Source organism: Citrus clementina, unplaced genomic scaffold (genome assembly GCF_000493195.1).
Source record: "Citrus clementina cultivar Clemenules unplaced genomic scaffold, Citrus_clementina_v1.0 scaffold_4, whole genome shotgun sequence".
NCBI lineage: Eukaryota > Viridiplantae > Streptophyta > Magnoliopsida > Sapindales > Rutaceae > Citrus > Citrus x clementina.
The window spans coordinates 23,199,825-23,220,870 of NW_006262274.1; the positions used below are offsets into that span (position 1 = coordinate 23,199,825).

The window sequence follows — 21,046 nt, forward strand, 5'->3', positions numbered from 1 at the left end:
GCTTTGTCGGACGCCAATCCTTGAAGTTCGTGAACTGAATCCTTGAATCGTGAGTTTGAATTATAGACATGGATTTGTATTTTGTGAATGTTATGCTACAATTTTATATTTGTGAATGGTTTATTGTTTCGAAACATTAAAATTTTTAGAATTTGTATTTGTATTTGATTTTTCAGAATTTGGTTTGTATTTATTTTTTTAATTTTTTTTATTTAAATGTAATCCAAGTTTAAAACCTGTAATTCAAAAATCCGAATTTTCTAAGTTTAACTTGTATCGGACCTAAACTCATGAAAAACAAATTTAAATTCAGATTCGATACAACATTTTAATGTCCGAGTCCTGAACCGAGAAGGCCGAACTCGGAAATTGCCATTCATGTTTATTACAAATACCTCCAAGAAAATTTGACCATTTATGAGCAAAACAAAACAAAAGTGCACGTTTGTTTTGTATAGCTTGTGTACCGGTGAAAAGAGTTCTTTGAATATCAAAAATTCTTTTGAATATTTGTGAGCAGGGTTTTAGGAATTAAAAAAAAAAATTATTTTCAGTTGAAAAAGAAGTTACCGTTACCTACTTACCTGGGTGAAACAAACAAATGATAACCATGCGCACTAATTTTGCTCTGTGATATCAACAAATGTCATGTTTTGTATTGCGATTAGGTATTTTTAACTTACACAATTAAGTTTTTTTTTTTTTTGAGAAGAACACAATTAAGTTAATAATTTTATCTTACATTTTCTTATCTCAATATCAAACAACTCCTAAAATATCTGACTACCAAAATAAACCGATAGGCGATGACCCGGGAGGGCTCTCTAGTCTCTATTATCCAGCAAAAATCGCTCCCGCCATGTACACACGCTCTATCCTCTCGGGTTCAACCACATTCCCAGTCTTCGCCAATACGAAACCGTTCTCATTTCATCAGTTTCACACTCTCTCGCATACCCTTGGCTTTTGCATACCCAAACCACTTCTATCATCTAATTCAATTCAATTTCAAGCCTCCTACAAGTCTCCTAAATCATTCTTCCCCACGGAGCACAAGCTCACCGACGCCGACGAAGCAGGAGATGAGTACGACGATGATATAGACGACGACGACGATGAAGAAGCCGCCGACGAGTACGACGACGTTTCTGGCGAGGTCTCGGATGGAATTCAACAAAGTGATGACGAATTCGAAGTTTCTTCGGATTCGTCCCCGGCGCCGTCTTGGCGCGAAGAGTTTAAGTGGCAGAGAGTGGAGAAGTTGTGTAATGAAGTTAAAGAATTCGGCAATGAAATGATCGATGTCGATGAACTCGCCTCTATTTACGACTTTCGTATCGACAAATTTCAGGTTTACGTTTACCTATTTTAATAAATTGTCAACGTGAATTCACATGCTTAATTGACTATATGTTGTGAGTTTTTTCGTTTCTTTTTCCTTTTTTAGCGATCATCTATTGAAGCATTTTTTAGAGGTTCTTCGGTGGTGGTTTCTGCGCCGACAAGCAGCGGAAAAACTTTGATTGCTGAAGCTGCGGCAGTTGCCACAGTAGCTAAACAACGTCGTTTATTCTATACAACACCTCTTAAGGCATTGTCTAACCAGAAGTTTCGTGAGTTTCGGTAATTACTTAATTAATTAATTACTTTTTATATTTGTGGAACAATTGCTGTTTTGTTTACTGATTTTGATTCATTTCCGCGTTCAGGGAGACGTTTGGTGACAATAATGTTGGTCTTCTCACTGGAGATTCTGCCATCAACAGAGAAGCTCAGATTTTAATAATGACTACTGAGATTTTGCGCAACATGTTGTATCAGAGGTATATATCGTCAGTAATTTTGAGTAGACAAATGGAATGATAACTTATATAAAGTTAAATTTCATCCACCTCCCTCAACCAACGTTTTGTCTTATTACATGTAGACCCCTCGGTCCCATCTTTTGTAGGATAGGTAGACATCGGATGTTTCTAATAAGTTTATTATAAACTCTCTTGAGTTTAATTGATATTTTGGAGGAGATTTATGTAAGCTTCAATTTGACAAGTTTTGAAGCCAAAGAGATCTATGTGCTTTCTAGACCGACTGTAAGGGAGGTCAACAAAATTTTCCCTGTAGTAATTATGGGTTATGCTTAGGCCTTACCTGATATCTGCGTTTTTTTATTAAGAATTACTTAAGTTGATTGATGCAGCTAAGGATAGTGGTTTTCTCATGCAGTGTTGGGATGGTTTCTTCTGAGAGTGGTCTTTTTGATGTTGACGTGATTGTTTTGGATGAAGTTCATTATTTAAGTGATATATCTCGGGGCACAGTATGGGAGGAGATAGTAAGTACATTTTTAATTCATAACTCTGTTTTTATCAGCTTTATACATTCTTATGAGGTTAAATTGTTTTCAGATAATTTATTGTCCAAAAGAAGTTCAAATTATATGCCTGTCAGCGACTGTTGCAAATGCAGATGAGCTAGCTGGCTGGATTGGTCAGGTAATGTCTTTCTGTTTCTATAGTTTCTGACCTTTGCAACCGGCTGGCTGGACTTCTGAGACTGTTAACTCGTTTATCTGATATCATATTCTAGATTCATGGTAAAACTGAGTTAATAACATCATCCAGACGTCCAGTTCCGCTGACTTGGTACTTCTCGACAAAGACTGCATTACTACCTCTTCTTGATGAAAAGGGAAAACATATGAACAGGTATATGTGGTCATTCTATAGTTCATTTTATTTGTTTTTTATTTAGCTCAATGGGAACCCAATTCTCTTCTCACCCATGTGAGTGGGGTTCAAACCCCAAACCTTTTATTTTCAACACAAGAGATTTTACCATCTCAAGTAGATAGCAATCACAAAGTTTATTTTATTCTCCTTGATTTTTTTTTTTTTTTAAATAATCTCCCAGGAAGACAGCAGTTGTACATGTAGTAAATAACAAGTCCCTATTTTACCTGTGAAATTTGAAACAGGAAGCTCTCACTCAATTATTTACAACTTTCTACCTCGGAAGTTAAACCATACAAGGATGGTGGCTCTAGACGAAGGAATTCAAGAAAACATACTGACATGAACTCTAATAATATTGTTACCAGCTTTGGGCAACATCAACTTTCCAAGAATAGCATTAATGCAATTCGTCGGTCACAGGTCTGGATGTATTGCATAAATCCTCTGGTTATCATGGACTATGTTTTCTTTTTGAATAAGAACAATCAGTTATGGTTATTTTTTAGCCGACTTAAGGCTGTTCAGAGCAAATAAAAAATTTGATGTAATTATTGATGGATTTTTAATTTTCAGGTTCCTCAAGTTATTGATACATTATGGCACCTCAGGTCAAGGGATATGCTACCAGCAATTTGGTTTATTTTTAACAGGAGAGGATGTGATGCAGCCATCCAGTACCTTGAAGATTGTAATCTACTGGATGAATGTGAGATGAGCGAAGTTGAACTGGCCTTGAAGAGGTTCCGGATTCTGTATCCTGATGCTGTCAGGGAGCCTGCCATAAAAGGACTTCTTAAAGGGGTTGCAGCACATCATGCTGGCTGTCTTCCTATATGGAAATCATTCATTGAAGAGCTTTTTCAACGAGGACTTGTTAAGGTAGTCTTTGCTACTGAAACACTTGCTGCTGGAATTAACATGCCTGCTAGGACAGCTGTCCTCTCATCTCTCAGCAAAAGGACTGCTAGTGGACGCATCCAGTTAACATCAAATGAACTGTTTCAAATGGCAGGTCGTGCTGGACGCAGAGGCATTGATAATAGGGGTCATGTGGTGTTGGTTCAGACCCCTTATGAAGGTGCAGAAGAGTGTTGTAAGCTTTTATTTGCTGGAGTTGAACCTCTTGTATCACAATTCACTGCTTCTTATGGAATGGTGCTGAATCTCCTTGCTGGTGCAAAAGTTATGCATTTATCAAATGAATCTGATGACATGAAAGCTTTACAAGCAGGTAGAAGTTTGGAAGAAGCTAGGAAATTAGTGGAGCAGAGTTTTGGAAACTATGTTGGGAGCAATGTAATGCTTGCAGCGAAAGATGAGCTTTGTAAAATACAGAAAGAGATTGATGTGCTGACTTCAGAAATTAGTGATGATGCTATAGACAGGAAAAGCAGGAGACTTTTGTCGGAGGCGGCATATAAGGAGATGGCCAATCTACAGGAAGAGTTGAAGGCAGAAAAACGCTTTCGGACTGAACTGCGAAGAAGGATGGAACTGAAGAGATTCTCTGCCCTGAAAGATATTTTAAAGGATTTTGAAAATGGACACTTACCTTTTTTGTGTTTGCAGTACAAAGATTCCGAAGGAGTTGAACACTCAGTCCCTGCTGTTTATTTGGGGAAGTTTGACTCACTTGATAGTTCAAAACTTAAGAACATGGCCTCAATCAATGATTCTTTTGCACTAAATAGATTAGCTCAGTCAAATGGGGATGACTATGATACTCAAGATGTCAAACCATCTTACTATGTGGCTCTTGGTTCAGATAATACTTGGTACACATTTACAGAAAAGTGGATCAAAACTGTATATAGGATAGGCTTCCCTAATGTGGCTTTAGCTCAAGGAGATGCTTTGCCACGGGAAACAATGAGTCTCCTTCTGGATAAGGGGGAAATGCTGTGGGAAAAGCTTGCTGATTCTGAATTTGGTGGTTTATGGTGTATGGAAGGATCTCTAGAAACATGGTCGTGGAGTTTAAATGTGCCAGTTTTAAGTAGTCTTTCTGAAAGTGATGAGGTGTTGCACATGTCATTTGAATACCATGATGCTGTAGAAAATTACAAGAAACAACGAACAAAAGTAGCGCGTTTAAAGAAAACGATAGCACGTACAGAAGGCTTCAAAGAATACAAGAAAATTGTAGACACAGTCAAGTTTACTGAGGAAAAGATCAAACGTTTGAAGGCTAGATCAAAACGTTTGACCAAAAGAATAGAGCAAATTGAACCATCTGGTTGGAAAGAGTTTTTGAGGATTAGCAATGTCATACATGAAACTAGGGCATTGGATATTAACACACAAGTAATTTTTCCATTGGGTGAAACTGCAGCTGCAATTCGAGGAGAAAATGAACTCTGGCTCGCAATGGTTCTTAGAAACAAAATCTTGCTAGATTTAAAGCCTGCACAACTTGCTGCTGTTTGTGCAAGTTTAGTCTCTGAAGGAATCAAAGTTCGATTATGGAAGAATAACAGCTATATATATGAACCTTCCACTACTGTTATCAATGTCATTAACGTTTTGGATGAGCATAGAAGCTCATTCTTGGAACTTCAAGAGAAGCATGGGGTAGAGATACCATGCTGTTTGGATAGCCAATTTTCTGGCATGGTGGAAGCCTGGGCTTCTGGTCTGACTTGGAGGGAAATGATGATGGATTGTGCCCTGGATGACGGGGATCTAGCTCGCCTCTTAAGACGAACAATTGACCTATTGGCTCAGATTCCTAAATTGCCTGATGTTGATCAAAGGCTGCAAAAGAATGCTGTGGATGCCTCTAATGTGATGGATCGACCTCCAATAAGTGAGCTAGCTGGATAAAATAATCTTGCTGCTTAAGAGGTATTATGAAAATAGACTCCTACATGGTGAAGTGAAATCTTTTCTACGGCCGGAATCATATACCTTTGTCTGGTCTTGGATCAAACATTCAACTGAGCCAACTTATGTTCAAGTTGGGGTTGGCTACAAGTTCAAATCTACAATTCACAATTTGGCAGAATGCTGGCATTAGCAGAATCCTAGCCAATGCCAGCAATAGGAACACCTAAATTTTGTAAGCCAGCTTACCAATTTATGAATGATTTTTTGCATGGGGCATTATAGCATTGGGCACATAGCAAAGTCCTCTCTTGTCTTCAAATGTCCATAATTGTCTCAGTAAACACATTTTCAAAATCCAGCATTAACCAGTGCACCTTCAATGGTCGAGGGGAACTGTTCGGATATGGAGTCAGATGATGTCCGTTTTGCTTGGTCTTTGTATTGGGCATGTTTCTGTAATTATTGCCTCAAGTCGTTAAAAATGGTGCGAGCTTACAAATTTTACATGGGCTGGGAAATTGACATATGGTGTATGTTGCATTTACTCATGGTTTAGTCCATCTCCAAGTCAACGTTACCCCTGTGAAGGTGAAAAATTGGTTGCTTAGTCGTGGTATTGCAATACCACCAATTCACCGTAAGTCATAGGAAAGCGACGTAGTTAATCTCGTGCCATGAAATTACTCGGAACTTCGTTTGCCATTTCTTCTATCCTTTTTTCTCTAATCAAAATAGTCTCTGATTAATCAGTGACCGTGTATCTGAATGCTGGAGAATGCTATGGTGGAAATTTGACTCGTCATTTATTCAGGATTTGAATAACTAGAAACTTAACATTCAACTATTAAATCAACCAGATGGTTTCCATGCCTCGGATGATACTGTGGTCTATGTCCCCAACTGCAGAAAGAATGGGCCATGATCTCTGCCCATCTACTTGTAAGACGAAACTTTTTAAAATTGGGAAAATAAAAATGATATCAGCAACTTCGAAGATGTTATCTTTAACGTGGCCTAGACCGTTATATAATAATGGGAAATATTATTTTTTTAATATATTACTTTGGGATCAGATCCTCTCTTAATCTTATTTTTTTCTAAATAAATATTATTAACGTAATTAGTGGTTAATAAATTAAAATAATTAAATAACTAAATATTAATCATACACTAAAATATAAGTACACAAGATTTATAAAAAATAAAAAGACTTCATATCAGGAAAGAATTTTTTTTTTTTTTAAATACTGTTATACAGGACTGTAGGTATTACAATTAATATTTACAAACAGATTCTACAATTGGGACCTTCATCGTGGCATGTACTCTTCTGAAGCGCTGCCCAAATTCTTTAAACCCTCTCAAATATTCGAGGGCTGTCCACTCTACTCACCTTTCGTGAGGAATAGACTGGCTCCACTCAATTATTTGATAATTGAGGAAGGATTGTAAATAAGCCCCATAAATACTTTCATGGAGGCTCGAACCCTTGCACTCATTATTCTAAGTGCAAAGGCTCTCCCACTGGACCAAAAGCCCATTGGTATATCAGGAAAGAATCTTAGTCCATCACTTTGTCACCTAAATTTTTACAATGAGTTTTTCTCACCCAATGTTTTAATTTTTAATTTTTTTTTTACCATCAAACAGCTAAAAATAACATAATTTTTAATGAAAATTATAATAAGTCTATATTACCCTTAAATAATGTGAGTATTGTTTAGTTCTCTAAACTTAAAAGAAACAAATATTAATTATGCATAAGGAGATAATACTTTTATCAATTGATTATTTTAGATATCAATCGATGAAATTGTATTATAATACTTTTTTTTTGCTTAATATATTGAAATTCTTAGAATTTTTTTTTTTGAAATGCCTTAACAAAGCTAACGGCTTGGTAGTGAAATGAAAAAAATTGGAACATTAAATGAAAAAAATTGCCAAAAAAATTAGGTGAGAAAATAACAGAAAAAAATTACGTGAGAAAATAATAATATTCATATAATAATTAATTTGAGTTTCTCTCATTAAAAAAGAAAAGAAAAGTCTTTCATAAAAATTATAACATTATAAATTTTGACTATGTATGTGCAGTATATATCTCTAGATCTAAATATGAAAAAAAAAACGGAATTTGAAAAATAATATAGTTTCTGTTAACTGGTCATTCGTCAACTGATAAATGCACAGGGGCCAATGTTAATATGCAATCTTTCCCTTGATCCTTCACTAAAAAGTTCAAACCTCCAAACTAAGCAAGACCGGTGGCAATTAATCAAACCAATGAACCATGCTAGCCACCTAATCGCCTGAGCTACAATTCAAATGGCAAAATCGCAAGATAACCTCATTGATTCTTAATGGTCCAGTTAGCAATAATATCAGCCACACGAAATAACACTGTCGCCTCGAATGGAGCTTGATACATTACAGATTATGTTACTTACACATCAAATGGGATGATTGCACGTGCCCTACAGGAGAGAGGAAGAACATGCATTTGGTGGAGCTTGCTATGTTACAGACTCTGTATGTAACATAGCAAATAGGGAGCATCCACGCGTTGCAGGAGAGAGGAAAAGCTGTTGGAACTCAGCTGATACAAGGCCAGTTTGCACTGAGCTGTTAAATACAAAGTCTGCAACGTAGCCTTGTCCGCATTTGGAATTAAAGCTAGGTACTAAAGGTATGTCTGTAAGTTACAGATTATGAAACTTAGCTAGCTCCGACTCCACAACAAAAATGCTACTAACATACGGCAGCAATTTGACCACCAAATGTCAAATTGTCAAAGCACCACAGTCTAGTCAACTTTTATTTTCTTTCGCTAGAAAATTCTAAGGACCTTATTATGCTACATTCGCTGTAACATACAACCACTCAAAAACTAGTTTCTTTAAACCTTTAATTGTAACTACTCTAACAATTCAGGGGTTGTGGAAAATTAGTTTTAGGTAAGCCATGAGTTACAGCTAATATAACTTAGCAGCACCCAAAATGGAATATGATATTATGACATTCGAGACTGATTGACAGATGCGAAGACGTTAATATTTCGAAGGGAGGCTCCATATGGCCAATGAAGAGCAAAATAAATTAAATAATTGCAATTTTGTGCGGAACCTAACTTGTGCAAGTGAAAAAAGTTAGAAGAAAAAAAAAATATAGATGAATGGAATGAACATATATCTCAGGTTTTACATCACATATTACCTCTATTTACATGGGTGGCACAAAATGCCACAAACTTACATTATGCTACAATCCTCCGAGCCATATTCCCTCCCCTCAGATTCTTTATTGGATTTGTGAGACAGAAATATGAGAGAATACAAGATGAATCCTGCAAAAGCTTTTCCACTTGCAGCGCCGTCAAACTTTCCAGTTCCAGCACCAGTGTACCTAATGTATGCTAAAGGCTATGCACAAATCATTGCAATTAGTCTTACTATCTGCTCAAAATTGTGCACGACGAGTTCAATCTAGGCAAAGTCAAAAACTGCAGCAAAAGATTAGTAAATACCATATCTACTGCAGGGCACATTACGAGCCAGAAAGCCATCTTTGAAACCGTTGTAATCTTCTAATTGGATAACCATTTGAAGCCCTTGCCTGGTTGTGGCACGGGCCATTCTGATGGAAAGTTCTTTTCTTTTTACGAAACAAAAAATCTTCAGTATCCAAAACATATGAGACCTGCCGTGTACAGAGTTGCAAAAGATCAGCATAATAATATAAAAATTGACAAAACACAACTCCACCCCGCTAAGACCCCATTCTAGTTGCGATCAGCTTAAACAAGCATGAAGATAAAAATACCTTGGATGAATTGCAAGTTATCTTACACTCCAAACCATTGACAACTTGAAGCCCTTCCATGGCCCGGCATGTTGCCGAAAACTCATCATTGCCTACAAATTTGCGTTTATTCCTGCAAACAGCAAACATAATTAGCAATCATTTTTCTATCAAAAATAAAGAGAACAGGTATCTCCATATCCACACCTCTTCAAGAATATTCCAGGCTTCTCTTTCTTGTCAGGAACTGAAAGGAAGTCATGGTACAGGTACGCTGCAAAATTAGGATCCATGGAAACAGCTGTCACTTCAGGCTTATCGTGTCCATTGTCCATAAGCTGAATAGATAGGCGGGTGGGTATGGATGACTGCAGAGAGAATAGAATACAGACATTTAAAATATTTCCAATTTAAAGTCAAATAAGCATCGCATCCAAGAAAAGACAGTGGCAGAAAGTTTATTTTGAAAAAAAAATGAAAATAACACCTACACATTCAATACGATATATATTCTCATCATGAAGTAGAACGCGAGCATTTTCATGATAAACTACATCAACAAATCTTCCAGGCTTTCTCGATTTCTCATATGCATATAGTTGGAGAAGCTTGTTGTCCATCTCATCAGGTGCAACTGCTTGGAGCTGAAAAAGGTACACAATAATTTGTACCAAATTAGCAAAAGAAGAGAGGAGAGGAGAAAAGAAAAAGAATTAAATAAAGACATCTTACATGTTTGACAAGTTTATATAGCAGCTTGTCCAATGTAAATAAAACATAGGATTGAGTGCCAATAATAGCTCGGCAATCATCCTCAAATTTTGTATTATCAGAAGAACCATCAAGTAAATTGTAAAGTGCATTCATGAACCTGCACCAGATATGAAAAATTAATAAGCACCTATCACTCAACAAATTGCATGAAACTAAAGCCTCCAAAACTAAACTACCTGGCATATAGATCAGTAGGGCTTGAATCATTTGAAGTCTTCCATTTCCTCTCTGCAGATGATGAATTAATCTTTGCTGATTGTATTCTCTCATACAATGTCTGCCACAACCAGTGAAATAAGGAAAATAAAGTCAATCTAAGTAACATCAAAATTAATCCAGAGGGATTACCAAAATATATAATATTCTCTCACATATTAACCAAAAAAAGAAAAAGAAAAAAAGAAAAAGAAAAAGAGGAGAAAAGTAAGGCCTTACTTGGTGAAGCCTAAAAAGCACATAGAAGGAATCATTGCCATAGAAAACTCTAGAGCCTTTCTCCTTGTCATGTAGCGATGGGGAGACATGCTTTGCTAGAGGCTTCACAGATAGTAGAAAACGTTCTGAAAATGGCAATGATGTTCCATCTCCTTCAACATCATGAGCATCAGCCATCCCTTCAGCTTCTCCTTCACTCTCTGCCTTGTTATCATGCTCATCCTGGTCTCCATCTTCCTCATGCTCTTCCCGAGAGCTACCCTCGCCATCACCAGACTCACTTCCAGATACATCACCATTCTCAGAAGCATTCTCGGTGTCCTCTGAAGACCTGTGAGCGCTCTCCTCACCTTCATCATCAGCATCAGCATCATTTTCTCCACCAGCCTCCCCACAGCATACTTCTTCTCCATGTCTGGTTTGATATTGTCTGCTAACAGCACCGTCCTTTGCTTTATGCACAGCCTCCAAACCAGATTCTCCATAAACTGCAAAATTATCCTCCTCGAAATCTCCATTTGGAGATAATTCACCCTCTTCTCTTTCAATTTTGAATTGCTTGACAGACTCTGCATTATATCTGAGAATCTTGGCTCCTTCTGTCATCACCCCATTTGTGGATATATTCTGCCTCGAGCAGTCTCCACCCTGTAGCATTGACAACAGACATAAAATTGCTGTTCAACGTAAAATCACCTCAAGATGATAACAAATGTGATCCAAAGCCTAACATTCAGTTGATCAATCAGCTGTAAAATTTACAGATAAAGCCTGAGGAGCCCAGATGTCCAATCATTGAAAAAATTCACTAAAATTTGTGAGAGCTTTGAAGTATATTTGATACAGCACTTGCAAAGCAAACTGTAATGTTTCTTCCAACTAAATAATTCCACCTTTCAAAAATTTTACTCTATTAACAGAGAGTCAAATTTGACTCTATTAATAGAGTGGACAAAATATTCATCTTGAAAGAATGAGAGTAGGGTTGGACGTAAACCCCCGATTATTCAAAGGTTGGAACAATGTTATTTCAAAATGACTTTTATTTCAGTCAAGAACCTAACCATCTGGCACCGAGGTCATCAGATTGGTTTGCTACTAAATATCCATCAAAAAGCAGAGCTGTTATCCCGAAATGGGTAGAAACCCAAGCATATGAAAGTAATTATATGCTTTAATTAATATACATTCATCCACATAAGCATGCATCAAATAGCAGCATCTTATACTAGAGAAAACGCATAGTCGAGACCAAAGAATCACATTCTCCAACTTAGAAGTGAATAAAATAATACTGTTAGTCATACCTCTGAAGAAGGTAGAATTTCATTACTGGACCTCAACTCAAGCCCACCCTCAACAATGTGATTACCAGGTCTAGAATGTGCCACACTAAGCCCTTGAAAAAGAAAAAAACAAGGTATTTCAGTAGTCTAGACTCCATCATTATAAGAAATTATAAAAAATCAATGATCCAGCAGTAAGCTTCCAAAGAATTTTTGGAAACAAAGGAAAGTTATATACTGTGGAAGCAATCCACAAACCTGAAGTATTTTCTATGTTACTTCTTCCATTGCTTTGATCTGCTGCAGCAGCAATTGCAGCATTTGTACCGATCAATCGTTCATTGGTACTAGCCTGTTTGCTGATCCCCGAAGTCTCATCAGCCATAGCTGCATTATTCTGCACTTTGTCTTGCTCAGAACTATCACAGAAATTATCACTCTTACGAGCGTTATGGTCTGCCTCCACAGAAACGTCTTCTTTTATTCCATGATCTCCATTTGGCAACCATGCCCTAGAAGAACTTGACTGCTCCGGAGGAATACTTTCATCTCCATTTCGGGAAGGATTTGAATGTTTGGAAGTCATGGCAGCAGCATCACCATCAGGACTGCCATCGCTATCTCCAACACTAGCAGCACGACTTTTGACAGTATGACTCTTGGCCTTTACAACATCTTCAGTGTCCTCTGCACCCTGAGGTCGAGAAGGAACTCCAAGCATTGGTTCCAAGAAGGTTGTCCAAATCTTCATTACTTTGTCCAACTGTTCAGTTGTACACATTTCCCCACATGAATATTTAATAAGCTGATACAAATCTTCATGGATGTCAGGATCTGAATACTCAAATTCCAAATGTGGAACAATAGACCGCCTGTTTCCAGCAGCAATGGCAAGAAGCACGTCATCTTCCTTGCGCTTCTTCTCACTGATTTCTTTGATCTCCGCCGACAATGCTGCCAACACAAGACAAATGAGCAATCAGGACTGAACTTACAGGGAAATTGATGTCCCATGGAAACTGGGGAGTCCATGGGTTTTTCACAATCATGAACTTTGACTAGATACTTTTAACAAGTAAATATCTAAAAATCATTTATAGGAAAGAGAAAAATAGGCCCAAAACGATATTCAGGGAATTCCCAGTCGCCAGGGCAAGACATGTCACACATTATATTCTAGTCCCAAATCAACAAGGGGAAGGGCAATTGGAACATGAATGAAACTAATTTTACAAAACTTTCAAACTCCGTGTTTGCTTTTAAGTGGTAGGGTCAAACATAATCTAATATAATAGCAATTGTTACATAATAAAAATTAAGTTCTTACTTAATAAAAGTGAAGTTCAGTAATAATTCACAAATCAAGATCATCTTGCAGACCACAATATCAGAACATGGTGTATTCTGAAACGTATATACCAGTACAGTAGAGTATCAAGCTGTAAATCACCTTTTGCACCCAAGCTCTTTGAGTCCTGCTGTTTGAAATAGAAGCTACGATGATCAAGAGATTTATGATAATTCTTGGAGTAAATTTCAGCCCAAACTTTGTTAAAATCAGAACGGCATCTGGCCCACTCTTCTTGTTTCTGCTTCAATCGTGTCAATATAACTGGCAGAGCTAGAGAAGCATTCTTCCGCAATACGTCCATCACATCAAGTCCGTGATCACCATACAACCGCTCAATACACCTTAGATTTAGAGCTAGAAAGAGAGGCAAGGAAGGATCCCATCAAAAACCAGAAGCAGTCAGCAAAAGAGCTCAAATACCACAACAAATATTCTTAAGTATATCAGCCATCAACGAACAGTTACCTGTGAAGTGATCTTCAACACGAATAGGGCCATCTGTTTTGATTGTATTATTATTAATCTTTTCTAACAGTTCTTCCACACGTTTGGTAGTTACATTAACAGACTCTAACAACATATCCAGCTCAAACCTGTCAGCATTTATACAAAACATTATCAATTTCCAAAGCAAAAATAGTTCAAGATTGGAATTTTTTACGGAAATTGATTTTGCCATAAAAATAAATATTAAAAGACAAGAGAGGGAGATAGAGAATTGTTAATTATTATTCAGATAGCTCTCAGATCCAGAAATAAATAATAATTCTGCAGCAGAAAGTTTTAACTTCCATACAGAACATTCATGGAGACAGATAGAATTCTCTTTAAGGGGAAAAAGAATTGCTACGACTTTTGTGTCACCCATATCTATACTCAAAACATAATCAAGAATCTTGGTAATCATTACAATCTCAGGAAGTTCCAACCTGTCATCTTCGCATCGAAACAGGCTTTCTTCATACTGGTTCTTGCGCATGTGTTTGAAAGAGTAATCTTCACTTCCTGAAGTGACAGATACCCAATGATCATTCAGTACTTCAGCACCAAGCTCTGTTCTCTGGCTTGCTGAAGGAATTAGATACTGCATGATACAAGTTTATTGAGATGCAGAATTTAGTAAAGGGTACCATTACCTGCGCAAAAATAAAATTTACAAGAAGAATGTAAAGAAGTCAAAAAACAAAATGGTATTCTTACGTTTTTTGGCAGTAGTCGATAACTGGGAGTGCAGCGCTCACAGTTAGAGAGGTCAAGTTCTTGAATGGGTTTTGCAAGATACTTATCCTTGCTGGAGTACATAGACATCTTTGGACCTACATCTTTGTTGACAAAGGCTACACTTTTGTCAAGTCTATCTTTTTCTCGGGCCTCGCGGTCCCTATCCTTAACCCCGTCATCTCTTTCACGATCTCGATCTCTATCCCTGTCCTCTACCTTAACAGATTTGGGTATACGTCCTTCATTCCACAATGATTCTGCAATAAATTAACAATCAGAAGACTAACAAACGGCAGTAAATTAATAGAAAAGAAGAACTATTAAACTAACAAACTTCAACAAGTTAACAGTAAGGCAGAAAGAACAAACTGAGCGTGTAGTTGAAGGTGCAACAGATTAAAGTTGGTTCTTTGGTCATGCAACATATATAATTTACTATTCATTTTAATGACAATTACTAAGAAGAAGAATTTCAGAACATAGCAGCATTCATATGTAACACATTAATTACAGATCCCAACAAATAATGAGCTTAATTGTTGAACATATCCCGCCAAAACACAAAAGAAAGGAAACAGATCATTTTACTTACTTTTGCTCATAACATCAGCAAGTAATTCCTCTGCAGAAAAGGACTTAAATTAGATGCAGTGTTGATAGTACACATCTACAGCAAATAATACAAAAGGATCAGTTTTTAAGTGGCTACCACTTTTCTCGCAACGTGCCAAAAATCCATTGAACCCATCCATTAGATCTGGATATCTCCCAAGCAAGTCGCCCACCTGATACATACAAATTCCACAATTAAAAATTGGATTACAGAAAGTCTCTTAGTATTATTAGGCAAGAGCTATAAAGAGCCACACTTGTCAAATTTTATGTTTCTCAAGATTGTAAACGAAATAAATGTGAATGATGAGAGAGTATCAGAATTATAAAATGCCTTGTCAAATACATTACAGAGCAGAACTTGACTATTATGCAGAAACAGACAAGAACATTGTCCTTGTCCAGTCTGGAAACATCTAAAAAGAAGCTGGGATGCTATTTCGCCATTAAAAGTTCTCAAAACTTTATATGCAAATTTGAAATGTCCATCTGCTGCATCAACAACATAATTCTTTCATTGATCAACTTTAAATCATTTCTATTATCTTGATTAATCTATTTGTGGCAGCATGTTGACAGAATCCAAATGCCAACGCCCCAACCCCACCCCCCCCCCAAAAAATCGCAAAAAATAAATAAATAAAAGAAAAAGAAGAATAAAGAGATAAATCAAATTCTCAAAGAGGGCCAGCTAGCAACACATGACATCAACCTTATTTCTTTGTTCAGGAGGTTCTAAAAACAATCAACTATGTATATGAGAGATGATAAAATAAATATAGTTCTGTCATTTACAGAACACATTTATCGGCCATACCAAAGATTGCAACTCTGATCGTGTGATAATTTCCTTGGTATAGAGATGAAGGCACCTCAGAAACTCCTGGTAATCATCACGTAACTTATCCTTGACTTTCTCACAGAAAGAGAGCTCCTGGCTGAACATACCTGTATAACATGAAATAAGTTAAGGAAATAGAACATTTGAGAAAGGAATCAAATTCTTGTTGGCCAGCATGTTATGCATATTTAAGTAGATGATAGAGAGTCTTTTGCTTGCTCAAGAGTGTTTATAAGCAAAGTGCAAGGGACTTTCTGAAGAAAGAAATGCCTCAATCCCAAAACTTTAATTCACTAAGAAGTATCAACACCTGCAGGTAGGTGAACACATATGAAATAAACACAAAATGGAAACTGGTAAAAGGCTGTGCGCATCTCAAAAGTTGTAAAGGTAGGGCCTTCAAATGCTTGAAGAATATAACGATTGCAAAATTTTCCTACTTTCTCTTTTACTTCTTTTTTGATATCGTGGGAGGAGTAACCAATCCAAACCGTGATGGACAACACTTGTGAGTGTAAAACAACAAATTCCTTAACGAAGAACTCACTTTTCATGGCATTTTTATCATCATAAGAGGATGAAACAGGATGCATTCCAAAGTTCTCATCACCTTCCCCACCTTGATGCAACGGTTCAGCAGTTGAGTCTTCAATTTTACGAGCAGATTTTCTCTTGTGGGGAAACCGTTGCATGCTGAAGTCTCTATTTACATCATTCTCAAAATCTCTATCATCTCGTTCTCGTTCTCTTCTATGGTCGTCTCTCCTTTCCCTTTCTTTTTCCCCACGCCTCCTTTGGTCTTTGTCTGACTTCAGCAGGACCCTATCATGATCGGGATCAGGACGGTCCACACTGAGGTCCCGGTCAGCATGTGAAGCCATAGCCCTTTCTTTCTGGCAACAATGCTCAAAAACCATATATTAGCTTAGTTGTCAACCCATGAGGGATAGCACAACACAAAGGTAATAAAGACAAAAACCTTGTCAACATGCACTTGCCGCGCTGTGGGCATGGCCGAGCTCCTATCCCGGAGTATAGAATTCCTTCCAGATGGAACATAATGAATTGATGCTGCTCCTGAAGAATCTGGCAGAAAATGTGTAAACTCCTCAAGCAGATCTGGATGATCTTGGAAAAGTGCTTCAACCTACGCAATAATATAATTATATCACTAAAATCACAAACTAAAACCTTTATGTCAAGACGTGAAACTAAAACACGGGGAAAAAATGACTGGTAAATGCAGGGAATATACCTCCTGGTAGACTTCCGTGATGGACTTGTTTTCCTTTCTGTACATGTTCAAAATGTCTAAAAATGATTTATAAACATGATCATCACCTTGAAATCTTGTCTGCAGGAATACAATTCGTCAGATCGTAAACTTCACATTAAGAAGATAGACCTAAGATTAGCTATGTCATGTTACGTTTACCTTAATCTTGTTTACAAAATTAATAGCTTCTTCAAATTCAACAGGCTTCTTAGGTGGAGGCTGCTCATCCTCAAGTGGAAGTGTGATCTCATATCCCTTTGGCAGGAAGGTATTGAAACCCAAAATTAGGTCTCTATGCCCTTTAAACAGCTCCTTTACCCTCGCTATGACACCTGCTGTGTCAATTCTACAGACAAGATAACAAAGGCACTTGTCAGAAAACCATTTGCACTAAAACACCAGTAATAAAAAGCTATAAGGACATATTAGGGTCAAACCTTTGAGCTTTGAAGTCTTTCATAACTTCAAGAAAGTCATCGTATTTCTCCCTTTTGTCTTGAAATATGTCCTTAACAGCCTTGAGATATGCTAGGGCATCATTTGTTGTTAACTTCTGTGCACCTCCTCCTCCTCCTCCTCCCACCACTTGGGTCTGCCCAGAGCTTCATTATCCAAAAATGCATAATAGATTAGTTAAGAAATTTTTAAAATTCATAAAGCACAGTCAGTAAACCTAGATCTTCCTTTTTTTGGAGGGGGGGGGGGGGGGGGGGGGTGGATGGTTAGAACTTTATCCCAAATTATATCCTTCCACTTCAGAGAGATCATTGCTGCTTTTGCGAAATTCAGAAACACTTTCAACTAGATCAATATCAAATTATAGATTTCCAAACAAAAATCAGTACAATATCTCATATTAGCAAAGTATGTTCCTGCAAAGAGATAGATTATTGATGTAACCGAAAACAAAAGAATAATTACTACTGTTGATGTCTCTCTTTCTGTGAGGAATCTAATCGAAGAAAAACCTGATCATCTTAACAAGTCAAACATTAAAAGAAAAAAATAAATTAAAAATTAAAGCCCAAAAAATTCCACCAAGTAAATTCAACACAAACACTCATCAAATTCATGCAACAACCGAAGTATTTTAGCAGGAAGAGACTAATGTTTTGATTACAGAGCTTAATCCCATGATTAACCAAATGAACTGCAATAATCAAAAAATTCAAAATTCAAAGCGTAAAAATAAATATATAAACTCACGGTTCTCCTCGTGAAGAAATCATCGGCCGTTTAATTTGAGAGTTCATGTAAACCTCGTCTCTGGACCTCTTCATCTCGTAAAACCAAAACAAAAACTCTCTATCTTTCTCAAATCATGCTTTCAACTTCAATTAAACAGGAAAATCCTGCAATCAAAAACTTAACTCACTCAAAAAAAACCAACAAACGACGTCGTAGATCTAACACACGACAAAGAGCAGAATTTTATCCTAATCTCTTAACAGATCACCTAAATTACAAGTAATTAGCATTACTTGAAGATAAAGCAACGGTCAAAAACATAGATTAGCAGAGCAAAATGGACATATTATCGAAAGCGAAAATTACAATGAAGATAAGAAGATCGTTTCGTCGGCAAATTAGCAACAACGCAAAAATGAGAAAAAGTCTTCACAAAGACGCTTCTTGTTTCGAGAGTTAATTACAGGAAAACAAAGGCTTTCGTTTTTTATTTTTCCCTTGAAATTTTTTTGAGGATTTTGTGAATTTTTAACAATGGTTTGACAGAGGGAATATGATAATTAAAACAGAGGATACACAACACAATGTTAAAAGAGAAGAGAAGCGAGAGAGTTTAGAATGTGGTATATATGGGAGATATAATGGCTACGCAACGCAAGGGAAAATTTTGGAGAGTGCGGGGTCGGGAAAGAGTAAAATGTTACAGCCGGTAACCGGTTGCTTTCTGGTTGAGTTACTGGTTATAGGCGGTTAGCCAAGTCCTTTGTGTGGAAAAATTAGGGCAATGTTAGGGTTTGTTGAGCTCGTTCCAGATTTGGCCTTTGGGAGCGTAAGCGTACTAAGCACGATCACTGTTCCTGTATATTAAAAAGAGCCCCAGGTGTAGCAGTAGCATTGGCAATTAAGTGAAGGGTATATTTGAAAAAAAATGTAATTGCGTATTTTATGGTAGAGTTTTTAAATAATAATAATAATAGTAATAATAATTAATGCGTTGTGATATTCTGTTATGTGATACTTTTGATTGGTTTAGGGTTAGGGCAAGTGTATAGATAGATTTTAGATGTTGATCTTGCTGTTTCGTTTGGTATGAGGTGAGAGTGGCTGTTGGTAATTTCAGTTGGGTTTCTTTTTTATATCTTAGGTATCTCAATGTCAGGCATTATTGTAAATTAACAACTAAATTGAAAGTTAAGTCATTTTCCATTATCTAAGGTATATTTTCCCAGCTGGCAATAGGAGTAAATAAATTTGAAATCACTTTTTAACTTCGCAAAAGGTTGAATAATTATCAGAATTTTGCGCCTGTAATTGGATGTCTAAGTGAGATGGGCTGATCTGAGCCGGGCCTAGCTCAACTAATGTCTCCAAAACCCTAGCCGGGATGGAAGGACGCCTAGTTTTGGGCCTACGTCACGACTACCATTTTAATGTAAAAACTATATTGGGAGTGGGCTTCAAAAACTATATTAAAATAAAACTCCATTTTCAATTATACTTGTTTTGATATCAAAAGCACCATTTTCTTCTTCAACCCTATAAAGGAAAATGATGTTTGTCCCGGGCCAAATCCTGAAAAATACAAAATGGTATCTTTTTGTTTTTAATTTTTTTTTTTTTTTGCTTCTCCAAAACACTGCCATTTTTGATATCTTCGTTTTTGCTTCTCCAAAAGAAACCGTAAGTCTCTTCCTCTTCGTATCTTCGTTTCACTTGAGACAGATAGAAGAATTCGTTAGTTTCCTTACCGAAGAATTCATTTCGCCTGGAATTCCTTACCAAAAAAATCATAGTCGAATTATATATTTAATGGAACTGAAACTTGTTTTGAGACGGATATGTGAGAAACAATAGGAAAACTAGTTGATAGAAGAATGAGGAGTATGTTCCATATTACTTGGTTTAAGAAATGTTATGATTGGAAAGAACTTTGCGCCTGAAACTTTTGTTTTAAAATTCTCATGTGCCGACGCAATTTGTATATGATTTTATGAGATTTTGACCAGTGCTTGGCTGTTGATTTATGTGGTAAAGACTGTAAAGATGGATTATTTAATTGATCAATTCAATCGCAAGAGTACAAGGATGTGTTTTCTTGTTTCTATTGCTTCCAAATTGGACGGAATGTGAAATTTTGATTTTTTTCTTCAGTTCAGCTTAAGACGAAGAGGATGGAACTTTAATTAGTAGATCTCATTCTGCTGTCGACTCAAGGGCTGTGGATCTCGGTCGAGGATGGAAGAAACGAAAAAGAAAAAAAAAAAAAAGAAAACCACACAAATAAGAAAATGGAGAAGAAAAAAAAATTAAAAACAAAACGACAACGTTTTGTATTTTTCGAGATTTGACCCGGAACAAATATCAGCACTCACCCCATAAATGCTGTTTTTTTTTCTTCCTTTTTTTTTGGGTCAATTTTCTCACTTCTAAAATAAAATAAAATAAAATGGATTCTTAATTCTCTTGCAATCTTGTTCTCCACCATCTACACAAAATAACTATCGTGTGTGATTGCTCAAACTTAAAATAAATATATTTAAGCCCTAGTTTAAAAGTAGTGTTTAAGTATGAGAATAAATAATTTGTAAGGAAAAGAAAAGAAACAAATATTATTTCAATAGAATATTATATATATGAGGGGTCGCAAGCCAAAAAACAAAAAGAAAATGACATGTTGATACATTGAAAGAGTTTGCAGATAAA

The 21,046-nt window shown here is 36.6% G+C and overlaps 2 protein-coding genes across 3 annotated transcripts; one reads left to right on the plus strand and one right to left on the minus strand.

The window, feature by feature from the left end:
- The first annotated feature begins 753 nt into the window (after nt 1-753).
- LOC18043713 (DExH-box ATP-dependent RNA helicase DExH15 chloroplastic) lies at nt 754-5,842 on the plus strand. The gene is made up of 8 exons (XM_006438449.2): nt 754-1,351; nt 1,448-1,623; nt 1,710-1,823; nt 2,224-2,332; nt 2,406-2,492; nt 2,587-2,705; nt 2,975-3,152; nt 3,306-5,842. The coding sequence occupies exons 1-8, from the start codon at nt 860-862 to the stop codon at nt 5,553-5,555; spliced, it is 3,525 nt and encodes a 1,174-aa protein (XP_006438512.1). The 5' UTR covers nt 754-859; the 3' UTR covers nt 5,556-5,842.
- Nucleotides 5,843-8,707: 2,865 nt separating this feature from the next.
- On the minus strand, nt 8,708-19,158 carry LOC18043714 (paired amphipathic helix protein Sin3-like 4). 2 transcript variants are annotated; one of them, XM_006438450.2, is made up of 24 exons: nt 18,710-19,158; nt 18,362-18,507; nt 17,593-17,757; nt 17,315-17,501; nt 17,135-17,233; nt 16,859-17,026; nt 16,499-16,772; nt 15,856-15,986; nt 15,136-15,211; nt 15,019-15,048; nt 14,406-14,683; nt 14,135-14,289; nt 13,671-13,798; nt 13,305-13,559; nt 12,113-12,808; nt 11,876-11,967; nt 10,569-11,216; nt 10,310-10,410; nt 10,092-10,230; nt 9,851-10,003; nt 9,567-9,727; nt 9,381-9,492; nt 9,085-9,257; nt 8,708-8,980 (listed from the first exon to the last, which is right to left on the minus strand). In XM_006438450.2, the coding sequence occupies exons 2-23, from the start codon at nt 18,433-18,435 to the stop codon at nt 9,105-9,107; spliced, it is 4,275 nt and encodes a 1,424-aa protein (XP_006438513.1). In that variant the 5' UTR covers nt 18,436-18,507; nt 18,710-19,158; the 3' UTR covers nt 8,708-8,980; nt 9,085-9,104. The 2 variants fall into 2 exon arrangements, with proteins under 2 accessions (XP_006438513.1, XP_006438514.1); XM_006438451.2 differs by having other exon boundaries at nt 16,427-16,772.
- Between the last annotated feature and the right edge of the window lie 1,888 nt (nt 19,159-21,046).